The 16356-nt window shown below is 39.3% G+C and overlaps 2 protein-coding genes, 1 long non-coding RNA gene and 1 other non-coding gene across 4 annotated transcripts in view; 3 read left to right on the forward strand and 1 right to left on the reverse strand.

The window, feature by feature from the left end:
- The first annotated feature begins 1982 nt into the window (after nucleotides 1-1982).
- On the forward strand, nucleotides 1983-8618 carry rpl37 (ribosomal protein L37). Its single transcript, XM_003216201.4, has 4 exons — nucleotides 1983-2140; nucleotides 5515-5650; nucleotides 7076-7160; nucleotides 8505-8618. Exons 1-4 carry the CDS (start codon nucleotides 2138-2140, stop codon nucleotides 8572-8574), a joined length of 294 nt encoding a protein of 97 aa, XP_003216249.1. The 5' UTR covers nucleotides 1983-2137; the 3' UTR covers nucleotides 8575-8618.
- Nucleotides 8333-8413, forward strand: LOC134297273 (small nucleolar RNA SNORD72). Its single transcript, XR_010004001.1, has one exon. It is a non-coding gene; the product is annotated as a small nucleolar RNA SNORD72 (small nucleolar RNA).
- A 4725-nt stretch (nucleotides 8619-13343) lies between the features above and the next one.
- On the reverse strand, nucleotides 13344-14204 carry LOC134296758 (uncharacterized). Its single transcript, XR_010003609.1, has 2 exons — nucleotides 13932-14204; nucleotides 13344-13781 (listed from the first exon to the last, which is right to left on the reverse strand). It is a non-coding gene; the product is annotated as an uncharacterized LOC134296758 (long non-coding RNA).
- A 67-nt stretch (nucleotides 14205-14271) lies between these two features.
- prkaa1 (protein kinase AMP-activated catalytic subunit alpha 1) overlaps nucleotides 14272-16356 on the forward strand; it is a 36087-nt gene continuing 34002 nt past the window's right edge. Inside the window, exon 1 of the mRNA XM_008102844.3 lies at nucleotides 14272-14430. Within this exon, the coding sequence (XP_008101051.1) occupies nucleotides 14328-14430 (103 nt within the window). The 5' untranslated portion in view covers nucleotides 14272-14327. The remainder of the gene's footprint in view (nucleotides 14431-16356) is intronic.

Below are 16356 nucleotides of genomic sequence, written 5' to 3' on the forward strand. Positions count from 1 at the left end.
AGAGAGTACAAAATGTATTGTGATGTAAAAGGAAACAGAAGATAAATTGGGATCATGTAAAGGTTCTTCCAAATACTATTTTACTAGCACTGTGAAAGAAATGCAATATTTCTTTACAAATGCAATTTATTTTATATTTTAGCAAAGTAATCACATGGCCAATGGCACCAGATCCTGTCTGATCTCAGAAGCTAAAAAGGCCCCTTCTGCATGGCCATATAATCCAAATGATCAAAGCATCAAATCCACATTATCTGCTTTGAACTAGATTATATGAGTCTACACTGCTATATGATCCAGATCAAAGCAGATCTTGATTTTATATGGCGGTGTAGAGGGGGCCTTAGTTAGTACTTGGATGGGAAACCACCAGTGAATATTAAGTACTGTAAACTGTATTCCAAAGAATGAAACTGGAAAACTACTTGGCTGGATCAAGGTAAAGGTAAAGGTTTCCCCTGACGTTAAGTCCAGTCATGTCTGACTCTGGGGGTTGGTGCCCATCTCAATTTCTAAGACGAAGAGCCAGCGTTGTCCATAGACATCTCCAGGTCTTGTGGCCGGCATGACTGCATGGAGCACTGTTACCTTCCTGCCGGAGAGGTACCTATTGATCTACTCACATTTGCATGTTTTTGAACTGCTAGGTTGGCAGGAGCTGGGGCTAACAGCGGGCGCTCACTCCGCTCCCGGGGTTTGAACCTGGGGCCTTTCGGTCTGCAAGTTCAGCAGCTCAGCTCTTTAACGCACTGAGCCACAGGATCTAGACTGCCCTATATTCCAGGATCTGATTCCAGATTATCTGATTTGAACTAGATTATATGAGTTTACACTGCCAGATAATCTGGGATCAGATCCTGGGATATAGAGCAGTGTAGATCCAGCCCAAGTGTAAGAAAACCTGATGAAGTTCATGGTGTTGCCATTGGTCCACCAGTGACTTCAATGCACTTACAGACAGAATTAAAACTAAAAAAATGGTTAACTTAAAATGTACTGACCTCTAGTGGCAATATTTGATGATGTTCTTTAATCCAGGACTGTAAAATATAAACCATCAAACAAAATACAGCTATGTATTCACAGTAGGAATACAGTAGGAGCCCCGATGGCGAAGTCAAACTGTATTAATTCTAAAGTGTAGATGCCCCCCTAGTTACACCTTATTCCTTTTTCTGTAACATGGACATTTAGTTCATCCGTCTTTTGCTTTCGAGAATGTAGTATATGTCAGAATAATTTGGGTTGCTGGCCTGTTTGGCCACGTTCCAGAAGCATTCTCTCCTGACGTTTTGCCCACATCTATAGCAGTCATCCTCAGAGGGTATGAGGTCTGTTGGAAACTAGGCAAGCGGGGTTTAGATATCTGTGGAATGATGTCCAGGGTGAGAGAGAGAGAGAGAGAGAGAAAAAACCTCTTTGTCTGTTTGAGGCAAGTGTAAATGTTGCAACTGGCCAGCTTGATTAGCTTCAGATAGCCTTGCAGCTTCAAAACCTGGCTTCTTCCTGCCTGGGGGAATCCTTTGTTGGGATGTGTTAGCTGGCCCTGGTTGTTTCAGAATAGTTTGTTGTTTATTAAGTTTTAGTTTTAAAATTGCTGGTTTCTCACCAAACTATAAATCCCATGATTCCATAGCATCCAGCCATTGAGGTTAAAGTGGTGTCAAACTGCATAGGCCAGGCATGGGCAAACTTGGGCCCTCCAGGTGTTTTGGACTTCAACTCCCACAATTCCTAACAGCCTACCGGCTGTTAGGAATTGTGGGAGATGAAGTCCAAAACACCTGGAGGGCCCAAGTTTGCCCATGCCTGGCATAGGCGCACACAATGTTTCCTGATCCTAGGGTTTGGGGACTTCAACTCCCAGAACCTCTCATCATTGTTCAAGGCAGCTAAGGCTTCTGGGAGTTGAAGTCCAAAAAAACACGTATCGTAGCTGAGGGTAATGACTCGCGCTGATCTCTTCCGAACGGCATGACGTCACTACGCGAACCCCGCCTCTTACTCTCTGTTGTATGCCTCTTCCTCAGCAACGGAATCATTTGGGTGTTGCGCTCTCTTCGCCGGAAGTGCGGCGAGGCTCTTGCGGAAGTGCGGGGCGGAGCTCGCTCTCTTTCGTTGAAGCGGCTGAAGGAAGATGGTGAGTTTGGAAGTTGGGAGACGAGGGATCCGTTGCCATCCTCCGCGTTCCGAGGCCTTCATGCCGGGAGCGATTGAGCAGGGCCTTGCCCACAGCCCCTAGCAAAGGGGGAAGACTTTATTTGCCACGCTGCGTGTCTTTGCGTCTGTGAGCTGCCTTTGGAGCCCTCGATTCCAGGCCCATTTGAGAGGCCCCTTCCCCAATCATTAATTTTCTATAGGCCTCTTAGGCATGGGGAAGGGGCCTCTCTTGTTGGGAACGAAGTCTAAACGGGCCTAGGCGGCCTTAAATGTGAAGTCATTTGGATGGGTGCCCTATATAATAGAAATACAGTAGAGTCTCACTTATCCAACACTCGCTTATTTAACGTTCTGGATTATCCAACACATTTTTGTAGTCAATGTTTTCAATACATCGTGATATTTTGGTGCTAAATTTGTTAATACAGTAATTACTGCGTATTGAACTACTTTTTCAGTCAAATTTGTTGTATAACATGATATTTTGATGCTTAATTTGTAAAATCATAACCTACCGTGTTTCCCCGAAAATAAGACAGTGTCTTATATTAATTTTTGCTCCCAAAGATGCGCTAGGTCTTATTTTCAGGGGATGTCTTATTATTCCATGAAGAAGAATTCACATTAATTGTTGAACAAAAAAATGAATATTTATTATATACTGTACAGTAGTTGTCATCATAAACCAGCATAACCAGACAAACTGTGAATCCTATCAAGAATTTCTTGTTACTACCAATATTTCCATGTACAATGCTTTATGGTACGTACATTTACCGATCTTGCATTTTCTGGTGTTCGGTTTGGCGGGCATGCTTCCAAACAAAAACTTTGCTAGGTCTTACTTTCGGGGGAGGCCTTATATTTAGCAATTCAGCAAAACCTCTACTAGGTCTTATTTTCTGCGGATGTCTTATTTTAGGGGAAACAGGGTAATTGGTGTTTAATAGGCTTTTCCTTAATCCCTCCTTATTATCCAACATTCGCTTATCCAACGTTCTGCCGGCCCGTTTATGTTGGATAAGTGAGACTCTACTTTATGTATATGTGTGTGTGTGTTTAAATATAGATAGATGGATTCCCGTGAATTGCTTGTAATATCTATGGTGATTTTTGTTGTTGAAGAATCGATGTTATGGTGAATTCCAAATTCCATTTCTGAATTAACAATTTTAACTCGTGTATTCGAACAATAGTCGCTGCTGTTCACAATGTGGAAGCATACAGTTGCAAGCTGCATTTGTGCTTCATCTACGCTGCCATATAGTACCTTTTTCTGATTGCAGATTAAGTGTATTGAACTTGAGACATGGCACTGTAGCCCAGGCATGGGCAAACTTTGGCCCTCCAGGTGTTTTGAAGTTCAACACCCACAATACCTAGCAGCCAGTAGGAAGCACACAGTTTCAAGCTGCATTTAGGTTCTGTCTACGCTGCCATATAGTCCCTTTTCTGAATGCAGATTAAGTGTATTGAACTTGAGACATGGCACTGTAGCCCAGGCATGGGCAAACTTCACCCTTCCAGGTGTTTTGGACTTCTAACACCCACAATTCCTAACAGCCAGTAGGAATTGACAAGACTTGCACTGCTGTACATCATCAGAACACCTGACATTATGGAACTTTTTGATTATACTCAGGCTGTGGATGGTTTAATCCTTGGAAATAGAAGACCTGTTGTGGTAGAAAAGTGTGGCAAAATTATAAACCAAAAATTAAGGTAGGATGTACACTTGCCATATAATCCAGTTTCAGAATGCAGATGAACTGCTTTGTATGTCATTGGATGAGTCTACATCAGGCATGGGCAAACTTTGGCCCTCCAAAGTGTGAGGGTTTTTGTTGAAGAATCAATGTTAATGGTAATGATTTAACCAAAGCTCCCAATTTGATTTTTGAAATTAACAATATTACATTGTGTGTTCAAACAGTAGTTGTTGCTCCTCACATTGTGGAAGCATACCGTTGCAAGCTGCATTTAGGTTCCATCTACGCTGCCATATAGTCCCCTTTCTGAATGCAGATGAACTGTAGTGAACTTGATACATGGCATCCATACTTAAGTCCATGGCTTGATTTTTAAAAAATTCTAAACAACCCCATTGATTTTGGCATTTTATAAAAGGGGCATCATTTAACTATGTCATTGTATATAGTGTGACTTGAGCATCCACAGGGATCCTTGAGCCAAACTCTCGCAAATTCCAAGTATCTACTGCATTAAATTCCTTAATCCTGTAAAATGTGTATCTGCTTTTTGGCAAACAAAATGCAATAAAAAACTAGCATTATAAGCTGTTTTAAGGATATAAACATTTGGGGGGGTACATTGTATATGATCCTCTCAGTGTGATCAGAGACTTTTTGCAACTGTATGCTTCCACAATGTGAGCAGCAGCAATTACTGTTTGAATACATGAGTTAAAATTGTTAATTCAAAAATGGAATTTGGAATTCACCATAACACTGATTCTTCAACAACAGAAATCACCATAGATACTACAAGCAATTCAAATTAATGTTTTTGATGTTTATTGTTTAATTGTTTATTTTGTTTATTTGTTTTTTTTTATTAGCTTGTAATCTACGTTGTTTATATTGTTTATTGTATTTTACTCTTGTTGTGAGCCGCCCCGAGTCCTTTCGGGGAGATGGGGCGGGATAGAAATAAAGATTTTTTTGTTGAAATGTTGCCTTTTCTCCTCCAGAATGGTCCTTAAGCATTGAACCATGATTTCAAAATATGCAATCCAAGCATGTTTCAGAACACAAAATCACTGTTCCCATAGGGAAATAGGATTCTGGACTAGATAGACCTTGCCTTTGATACTGCAGGGTGGTTTCATGTTACTATAACAGGAGGCGTCAATATTTGCTTATCCAAATGTGTGAATGTACATAAAATTTCTAACACTTTTTAGCTGTCTGGTATCTTCCCAATATTTTGGGCCTTTATAGCCTATTCTGGCAGTGGGAGGGGGTGCATCTACACTGTAGAATTAGTGCAGTTTGCCTTCACTTCCACTACCATGGCTTGCTGTTGTAAAATCACTGGAGTTGTAGTTTTAGAAGATCATTTGCCTTTTTCCATGAAAGGATTGGTACTTCCCCAAATTACAAATCTCAGGATTCCATAGCATTTTGAATAAATGCAGGGTGCAAACTACAGAGTATTACTTCCATCCTGCAGTTAGGAGCGAGACCTGAATTAGCAGTGATTAATATGTCACTTGCTAAATCCACAGTAGCAGTGGGAAGAAGCAACTTGAGAGCTTTTCCTCTCGTGATGTTTTGTTTCTTTTCAAAATTAATGTAAGCATTTGCGTAAACCAATCTGCCAATTTATTTTCAGACGAAAGGAACATCATCCTTTGGTAAGCGTCGCAATAAGACGCACACTTTGTGCCGTCGATGTGGGTCCAAGGCCTACCACCTCCAGAAGTCCACCTGTGGGAAATGTGGATATCCTGCTAAACGCAAGAGAAAGTGTAAGTGCAGAACTTTCTGAAAATAGAAAAATAGCTTAACGCTTAATGTACTTAGTGCTATGATAAGTTTGCTGCTTTGAAAGACAATACTATTGATATAGAAGCAGTTCCAAGTTAGAAGCATCCGACTTACATACAATCCGGAGTTAAGAACAGGGTGAGACAACAAGAAGTCAGAAAAATCTACTCCTAGGAAAGGAAATTCATTTCTGAAAGAGTTATTATGGGAAAACTTAAGAACGAACCTACATAACATATATTGTTCATTATTTGGGGACTGCCTATAAATGAACTTTGAATGTTTTCTTGAATTTAATAAGAAAAAAATCTATTTACGTGGTCAGTTTAATACTCTCTTCTGTATAACAAATCTGCCCAAAGTAACTAAGGATTTCATACAGGCAACCCAGCAAGCAGAACTGTAACATGTCTTTCAATAATACTCTGTTTATTTTCATGGCATAGGACAAACTCCCTTCAGATGAAATATCATGGTGTTCAGATTGCTTACATATACTATGCGAATAAAACTTGTGTGGCTTTATTGACGTGTGGTTTAGAATATATATAGTATAGTATTTATCCCAGATGCTTCATGTTATTAATGTTTCCTGTCTTGACCTTTATGAAGAGAAGCAGCATTATATGGTGAGGGTTAGGTGTGCTTCTGTAACTTCTTTTCAGCCTCCCTCCTCACTGAAACAAACACAGAATTGACTGGAAATCTTCGAGTTTTAATAATCCTCTTTTTAGAAGATGGGTTATAGCACAAGAGGGTTTGTATAATCTGGACTATCTTGTCCCTGAAGTTTTCCAGGAGCCTAATTTCTTTTGTAGCCAAATAGTGGCAGGTGTACAGTTCTGGGGTTGTCCTGGCAAAGCCATGAAGGACTGCATCTATTGATGTGGATTGATATTCAGGAAGGTACTTGTAATGGATCAGTCTAAATGGAGCTGCATGTTTCTTTCATCTCTACTTTTTAAATAACATTTCATCCCTAGTATGGTTAGAAATTAAGCAGGGTCAGCCCTGCTTAGTACTTGCATAGGAAACTGCGAATAGATAGCAGGTACTGTAGATTATATTGCAGGGGAATCAATTGGCAAAACCATCTTTGAATACTCACTGCCTAAGAAAACCCTATGAAATTTATAGGATTGCTAGAAATTAACAGGTAACATGGAAGGCATGCACAGAGACACTTCCATACTTGATTATGTAGCTCCTGGCATTATATTTAACCTGTTAGTTTTTTTTTTTTAAACACCTTTATTTTGCAAAGATGTAAATAGGCAGAGGGAACTACACTAGGTATACCAATCACCTTTGAGGAAGGGCAAAATATAAACTTAGTATGTAAATTCAGATTGCATATCACTACCTTTGGAGTAATGTATGACTCAATTCGTTCTTTTATTTACCAGATAACTGGAGTGCTAAGGCCAAGAGGCGCAATACTACTGGCACTGGCCGCATGAGGCATTTGAAAAAGGTCTACCGCAGATTCAGGTACAATATAAAATTTTATTGTTACAGAAAATGTGTACTGGAATGTTACAAAACTCTGTAATATAGTATCTATGTGCATATTTTTACTGTTGCTGACTTTAAAAGAATATGCTTATTATACGTCTAGCTTATTTATTTCGGTAGCAGTCATTGAATGCACATTTTAATTATTGAGAAGTTAGTAACGTTAAAAAGAAAGCTACCTTGCAATTATTTTAAACATGATGAGCAACTGTACCTGGCCCCGGCCCAGTTTTATACCTAAGTAGCCATGCAGACTGTCAAAAATGGGGGCAGAGGCAACCAGAGGCTTGAAAAACGATATTTTGGATAAACAGCAGGTGTGTGTGTACTCGCTGCAGTTTATCCTAAAGGTAGATTCCTGTCCATGGAAGCTCTCTTGCCAGAAAAGATCTAGATGGTTAGAAGGCTAGCCTCAAGACTGCACTTTCCTATCATTATTTTGGAATTAGGGCATGGTGTAAATCTTCAACTTGTCCACAAACTTAGTATCTAACATGCGATACCTGTGTTGCCAAATATGAACGTAGTAAAGAATACCTCATTTTGCCCCACAGAATATATTGAAACCTTTTATGTATTTGAAATGGTAAAAGTTATCACATCAAAAAACTGCAGCTATCAATCAAAAACAGTGATTTGTGGGTGGTGATGGAGGGTTTGGTCATTACAAATGGACATATATTGGTCTTTGGCTTCCATATGTCATTAACTGAATGCACATTAGCTGTAGAAGTGGGACAAAATTCTACTTGTTTCCTCAAAGCATTTGAATTTTGTAATGATTGGCAAGTGCTTCGGTTGACCCCATCAATTTCATTTCCATTTACTCTTCCTACCCTTGGTATTGTTTTTAGGAGTAATGAGTTAAAAAAACAACTCTACGTTTGAATTCTACTTTTTGCTATTTTAGTAACAAGCCAATGTCATGGTTCATTTTTATTTTTTGATGTGGTGTTCTTTTTCACTTTTGGAAAATAGCTTGAAAGTTTACTCATAGAATGAAGTCCTTGCTGCATTTTAAAGTAGCAAAGATAGCTATGGTTTGAAAGTTGTTTTTTTTTTTTAAAATCACACCTTAAAGTGCCAAGTGTGTATTATGAAACTGTAACTTGTGGCACATGGCTAGTGAAAGCTTATGGGCATTTGTCAGCTTATCCATGATGTCTTTATTACAAAAAATGTCTGAACATATGAGTTCTAGTGATTTTACATTGTAACTGAGATAAGCTGACTACCCTACACCCACCGCCACCCGGTAATTAAAGACAGGGAACAGTTACATTCAGAAAGTTCTTATCATTTTTTGTTTTGTATATACAGGAATGGATTCCGTGAAGGAACAGCACCAAAGCCCAAGAGAGCTGCTGTTGCAGCTTCCAGCTCATCTTAAGGACTCAAGTGTCTGTTTGAAATAAATGGTATCAACCGTGAAAATAGTTGTCTTCATGTATTTGTCAGTGTCCAATCTTTTAAAGTTTATTCCAAGTTTGATTGTTCAGATCGTCCTGATGAAGAGCAGAACATGAAACACTATGACAGTTCTTTTTCAAATACTGAAAATGTATTTCTTAAACTTCGTAGCTTTTCTGTGTCTCTGTACTTGGATATACTTCATCTTAAATTAAAATGGAAGGTGTGTGGTGATCATTTGATCAAGAAACATAATCTAGTTTTAATTTTTCTATGTCGTGTTCATAATTCATTTTATATATTATATTCATTAAACTCACTTGGGTTGCAGCTCTCAACCTGCTTCCACGGGTATGTACCAAAATTAATGCCACAATGTTTTAAAAACAAATTCAGTTCTACTTAATAAAAGGAGATTCCATCTTCAGTTTATTAATGGAGCTGATCAGTGGTATAAAGAATTCATACTTCATAGGAAAAATTGAGCTTTTACAAATACTATACAATCCAATATCCCTTTATTGTAATGCAAATATCTGCATGTGGAGATATGCTGCTCTAGCATTAAACAAATCCTCTGGAGAATAGTGACAGTGCTCAATACATGTCATATTGCAATCTTGTAGAATGAACGACTAAAATTTCAAATTTTTTATTGCAAGAGTAGAGTATCTTTGTACTGTTAAAGTTGCTATCACTGACTCGCTCTATACTCCTACATAATTTGTTTTTATACACTGCTGAAACATTAAAAAGGGATGCAAGATCTTTCTGCATCTGTTAAACAAGTAGCAATTATATCTAAGGTAAATACTGGATTTTGTATAGGTCTTGCATCATTTCAGAATCATAAGTCCCTCTCAAAGTAAAATGTATCAGGAAAAGTTAGGGTAGTTTTCTTTAGGGGTTGCAAATAACTCAGGCCTCTGCAAAATACAGATGGTTGTTTCAAAGATTCAAAGTAGCAGTCTGCTTTTTAAACTACTTGAAATAGTATAGTACAATATGAATGTGCTAAGCAGTTTAAAGAATATTGCTGTATATATTGATTCGCTAGATATCTAAGCCATATTGGGTATAGGAATGCTGAAACAAGTATGAATGTTGAAGCATATTTTAAAACAGGGTTCAATTTAAAAGTTTGTTTTCAAAGAGATAGCTCTGCAGTATGTAAGAGCAAAGGAGTGGGGGGGGGGAGTTACTCCTTTATTCTAGCCTGAATTTTCATAGATTTGCAAGATACTCTAAAATTGCATCTATCCCTTTATGTCACAAAATACTGGTTGCCTCAGTGAAAAGAGATGGATAGGCAAATATAAGGGAGAGGAAATGCATTTTATGACCAATTTGCACTATGGATGGAAAATCCAATATGCATCTGGAGAGAACAATGGCAGTCCCTTTACAAATGCTGCTTTGCTATCTGATCAGACTTTTTATAGATCCGTAGCATCAACCTAGAAAGTGGTCAATTCATTTCATGCTCGGATGGAACTGCTGGAGCAGAAAATCAATGGTGCCTGCAATTAACACCAAAGAATGTTGCACTGGCTTTTTTGACGTGCAGAATTAAATGTAGTAGTTTGTGGTATACAATTTTAGTCGTTCTGAGAAAGCATCCATTCTGTTTGGAATTGCCACTAGTGTTATAAGCTACATGTTGCTTACTGTTTGAAGATATACTCCAGTTACTATGGAAGAAGGAATAATGTTATAGAATTTGTGTTCTCTTCTCTTCTTCTCCCCCCCCCTTATCAATTCAAGTTTAAACAAGATTAGTATACCTAATTTAAACAAGCCCACTATTAACAGTGTAACAGTAAAATTCCTATTTAATAGCCTACCTTTCCCAGTTCTAAACCCAAAAGTGGCATCTTGTGTGCCTTCAAACTGTTTCTGGTTTATGGCAACCCTGAGGGAATCTCATTATGGGGTTTTAAAATACAAATCAAGCTAAAACCAGTTGTGTATATAATTGTATGAGAAAGTGTTCCTAGATAGTCTTGATGGTCATGATTCACCCAGCTCCAAATGAACTGTCAGAATAGATGTGAATTCAGTAATAACCCTAGTAATGTGGCAAGATTATCCTACTGATTTCATAGATTAGACAAAGTGCCTCTAGTATTTCTCAAAAATTAAGGTCATACTTTATTGCTTGTTTTCCTTTAGTGCTATCTCTGAAATAGTGGGTGGAGAAGAGCAGTATATGCTGGATTTGAGCTTATTGCTGCAGAGGAGGGTTAACAGTCATAAATGGTAAAAGCTTGCATGATGTTTGTGAGGTTCCAGTCATCATATGAAATGCCTTTTGTGATATTAGACTAGTCACTTAGGCTTAGTTAGCCATACCTCACCCAAAGGAGTAGATATCAAAATTAAAACCACATTTCTAAAACAAGTCCTCAGGAACTTGTACCATTAGCCTAAAAAACATCAAGTGGTATTTCCAAGACTAAAGCAAAACAGTCTTTTTATTTTTAATGCTCTTGTGGTTAATGTTCACTGCAAATGTAAACTGAGTGCTTGTGGTTCCAGCATAACTGGGACTTTGCACATTCAGTTCTCTGGGTTAAAGAGCTCAGCTCAAAAACAACACTAGTAAAGGTAGCTCAGATGTGGGTTCACTCCTTTTGCTAGAGATGAATACACAAAACTTCCTTTTAGGTCTTTTTTTGAATGCAAAGTCTATAGGATCAAATGTAACCTTTGGATTTGCATTTTATGGAGGGGCATTTTCAAGTCTCTGAGCTCACTGCGATACAAATCCCAAAATCCATAGGATATTGGCATGGCAGTTAAACTGGAATATAGTGCTGTAATGGCATGGAACCCTAGTGTTGTCGCTGATGCACCATGAATACAGTCAGTCCTCCATACTTGTTGGGAACAGGGGCATCTGAAAGTGAGAAATCGTGAAGGAAAATATTTTCTTATCTTAAAAAACCTCTCAAGCAATGTATGGATCCTCCAGCAAGACTGTATGGTCAACTTTTGCTGAAAGCTGATCATAGAATTGAACTGGAGGATCTAGAGCAGAGCTTCGTGTGTCATGACATGTTAAGTATGTCGGTTGCAGTGTGTACGTACCTCACACAAATGTAACAATAAATCTCTTGAGTCTCTCTGAAATAATAAATCATATATTTTAAATATATAAATGGAAGGTTTTCATGAGATATGTTGTGTCCCCATACATTTCATTATTACAATTATTGCTGACCTGAAGGTGAGCTCCCGCCTGTCAGCTCTAGCTTTCAGGGACATGAGAGAAGCCTTCCAGCTAACACATCCAGGTGTCCCCTGGGCAATGTCTCTGTAGACGGCCAATTCTCTCCCACCAGAAGCAACTTGCAGTATGTTCTCAAGTCACTTCTGACACAATTTAAAAAATCACAATTTATATATTGTATCTCTTATAAGAGGTTGGTTTAACCTCCTGTATTCTAATAAAAGTGAATTACTGTGTCGCAAAATTCATGTCTAAAAAGCGTGTCACCAACATGAAATGTTTGGAAAGTTCTGAACATGAGATTTCTAGAGATACTCATAAAAGTCAAACTGCAAATGTGGAGGGATGACTGTACATGGAAAGGAGGCAAAATACACAGTTTTCTGGTGAAATGTGCAGTTTGGTTTCTCTCTTCCCCTTCCTTCCTTTTCTAGTTTTTGATGTGATTTTGCTGGCCAGACATGCAAAAACTGGTCTTTGCTTCAATACTGGGTAATGGGAGTCCTGACTTAAGGATAAATATATGCCTTGAAATTAAAAAAAAAGTTTTACAAGTATTCATAAATTGCTTTTCTGTCCATCAGAACCACAGCAAGAACAAAACATGCTTTGAAACAAGATTAAAGCAATTAAAAGCTGAAGGCCTGGAAGGATAATAACATTAAGTGTCTGTCAAATGCTGAGTAACGAGGAAGGCGGAAGGCGGCCTGACTTCCCATTAAAGTGCCAGGATATTTTCTGTGTACTTCACAGGATGTTGGGACAATGCAACAATACCATCACTGGAGAGATCAGTCCCTGAACAGACTCACATGGGAGGAGCATTGCATGTTGCGGCTCCCAGACAGAATCTGTGATTGATTGCTTGATTGAAAATGTGAGGAAGTGGATGATGAGAAACTGGGACAATGGTAAACAATTGCTGGTTAGATCACTGATGTCAAATGCCAAATATCTCTGCTAGTGTTTCTGGTTACAATTCCAGGGAGAAATGTATGGTACTATACTTAGGCAACAAAATTCAAATGCACAGATATAGGATGGGTCATGCCTGGCTTGAAAACAGTACATGTGAAAGGGATCTAGGAGTCTTAGTAGCTGAACATGGAGCCCCCGATGGCACAGTGGGTTAAACCCTTGTGCTGGCAGGACTGATGACATGAAGGTTGGGTTGTTGAGTTGAAGGTTGCCAGGTTCGAATCCAACCTGGCAAGGGCACGGATGAGCTCCCTCTATCAGCTACAGCTCCATGCGGGGACATGAGAGAAGCTTCCCACAAAGATGGTAAAAAGCAAAAAAACAACCGGGTGTCCCCTGGGCAACGTCCTTGCACACGGCCAATTCTCTCACACCAGAAGTGACTTGCAGTTTCTTGGATTCGAACCAGCAACTTTCAGGTCAGCAACCCAACATACTAAAATATTTTGATAAACCAGTATTCTTAGGCCACAGAGCTTTGGTGTCTCACTAAACTACAAATCCCAGAATCCCACAGAATGTTGCCATGGCAACTAAGGTAGTATAATTTATTTATTTATATCCCGTGTTATCTCTCCATACGGAGACTCAAAGAGGCTCAAAAATCAAAAACATTACAACTTAAAATATACAAATATACAATAATAAAACAGTGTATCATTTTATATTATTACATATTGTCAGTAGTATTATATTTAATTTATTAGTATTATATTAAAGGTAAAAAGGTAAAGGTTTACGCTGACGTTAAGTCCAGTCATGTCTGACTCTGGGGGTTGGTGCTCATCTCCATTTCTAAGCCGAAGAGCCGGCGTTGTCCGTAGACACCTCCAAGGTCATGTGGCCGGCATGACTGCATGGAGCGCCGTTACCTTCCCGCCGGAGCGGTATCTATTGATCTACTCACATTTGCATGTTTTCAAACTGCTAGGTTGGCAAGAGCTGGAGCTAACAGCGGCCGCTCCCGGGGTCTGAACCTGGCGAAGTGAAAAGTATTATATTACAATATTATAATCATATTATATTGTATTACATTATGATATTATCAATATTATATGTATATATATAATATTATATTACTAGGACAGCACTATATTAGTATGATATATTATTATATTGTACTATACCATAAGACTGCAACACCATCAGCAATATTAGATGTAATATATAATATACAATGATAATAGTGTTTTTGGATTTCAACTCCAGGAGTTTGGGAATTTCATTCCCAGATTTCCTAACAATTGCCCGAGGGAGCTGGGGCTTGCGGGAGTTGGAGTCCCCACCGGTGGAGTGTAACAGGGCCATATATTAGCTGTATTGCAGCATCCTTGGTTTCGAGGCGGGCGGGCCCTTTTATGGTTGTATGCAGCCGCCGCCGCTGCTCCTCCTCCCTGTCAGTCTCGTTTGGCCCCGCCCCCTTTCCCGTCGCGGTTTTGCCCTTTTGGGAGGGAGGGGAAACCCAGTCTCGTCAGTCGCGCTCTCTGCCTCGCTAGTGCGCAGGCGCGGGCTCTTGGCGCAAGATGGCGGCGGCGGATAAACAGAAACATGAGCACGGGCGGGTGAAGATCGGGCACTACATCTTGGGGGACACGCTGGGCGTGGGCACCTTCGGCAAAGTCAAGGGTGAGCCCTCGGAGGGGTTGCTGTGGGGGGCGTGGGCGTGGAGGAAGGCGCCTTCCTTCAAAGCAACACGCCCTTCCCCGGGCAATGGAGATCTATGGGGTGGTGAAGGTGAAGAAGGTTCTTGCTTCTGAAGGGAGGTCTCCTCACAGCTGTTCAGCAAGCTTGTGCTCTGGAGACTAGGAGCAATGGATTCAAACGGGCAGGAAAATATATTAAAACATTAACAATCATATCTTGATAGTAAGAGGTGTTCAATTGCCTGGGAGTGTGATACCTTTTCTGGAGGTTCTTAAATCGAGGCAGGATGACCATCTGTCGGGATTGCTTTGATTGTGCCTTCTTGTATTTTAATTGGGTTTTATTACTTTTACCAATAAGAGCAGATTCCACTATGCTTTAGTGCAGGCATGGGCAAACTTGGGCCCTCCAGTTGTTTTGGTCTTAAACTCCCACAATTCTGTTAGGGATTGTGGGAGATGAAGTCCAAAACACCTGAAGGGCTCAAGCTTGCCCGTGCCTGCTTTAGTGCTACTATATGTTTTAATTGTGGGTAATGTTTTATACTTGTATGGGTGATGTTGTGAGCTATAATTGGTTGTTTAATTATGTTGTTTCTATATTGTTATGATGTTTATAAATTTTATTGCATTGTGTTTTTAATCTGATCGGGTTTGTCCCCATGTATGCCTCCCCAAGTCCCTTCGAGGAAATGAAGGTGGGATACAAAAATAAAGTGATTATTATTATTATAGATACGTTTTATTGGGATTATTATTTTTAAGCCAACCTTTTATTATACAAAAAGGAAAAAATCAGTACATTTGCAATATATTTATAATATAGTAGACATACAATTTCCTTTAATATCTGCTATGATTTTCACTCCTGTCACCTTAGTGCCCCCCTTCCCCTGAGCCACTTCCTTTTATATCCTCTATCCAAAATTTCATTTCCTCTTGTGGAGGTAATTCTCCATCTTTCTTTTAAAATCCTTTTTCATTAATTTTTCCCCAAACTTCATCAAAATATTTTTTCCCATATTCCTCTTTTAACCTTTAAATTGCATGTCAACTTATCAACTTATCATTTATTGCCAATTTCCATAGTTCCTTTTGGTATAAGGAAATATTGATATAAGGAAAGAGCCAAAGTTCTTTCTCCTACCCTGGACATTCCACAGATATATAAACCCCCCCTTGCCTAATTTCCAACATACCTCATTACCTCTGAGGATGCTTGCCATATATGTGGGTGAAACGTCAGGAGAGAATGCTTCTGGAACATGGCCATACAGCCCAGAAAACTCACAGCAACCCAATGTTGGGATTAGTTTCTCTATATATTATGATTTGTCCTTTTGACCTGTTTGCTTTGGTTTTACCGTTTGGATTGTAAATGTGATTGATACTATGTATAATGTTTTTTCTTGGACGGGAGCTTTATTCTTCTTCTGCTTCTTCTTCTTCTTCGGCAGAAGAGGTTGGGCTGGATGATCCTTGGGGTCTCTTCCAACTCTGTGATTCTACTCAGGAAGAAGGAAAGGGTCTACACTGGGAGGTGCCGTTGCTTGGTCTTTATTTCTGTCAGAGGATGTATCTACACTTTGGATTAATGTAGTTTGACACCACTTGAATTACTCAATGTTATGAAATCCTTGGGGTTGTAGTTTTACCAGGTCTTTTCTGTCAAAGAGATTACCAATAATGAAGGGTGCATCTATCAGGCACGGACAAAATTGGGCCCTCCAGTTTTGGACTTCAGCTCCCACAATTCTTACTCTGATCTACATTATAGAATGAATTCAATTTGCCACCACTTGAATTGCCATGGTTTAAGGCTTTAGAATTCTGGGATTTATACTTTTGTGAGGCACCAGCACTCTTTGGCAGAGGTGGCTGAAGTAGTTGTAAAACAACAACTCCCAGG

This window comes from Anolis carolinensis, chromosome 2 (assembly GCF_035594765.1).
Source record: "Anolis carolinensis isolate JA03-04 chromosome 2, rAnoCar3.1.pri, whole genome shotgun sequence".
NCBI classification, from domain to species: Eukaryota; Metazoa; Chordata; class Lepidosauria; order Squamata; family Dactyloidae; genus Anolis; species Anolis carolinensis.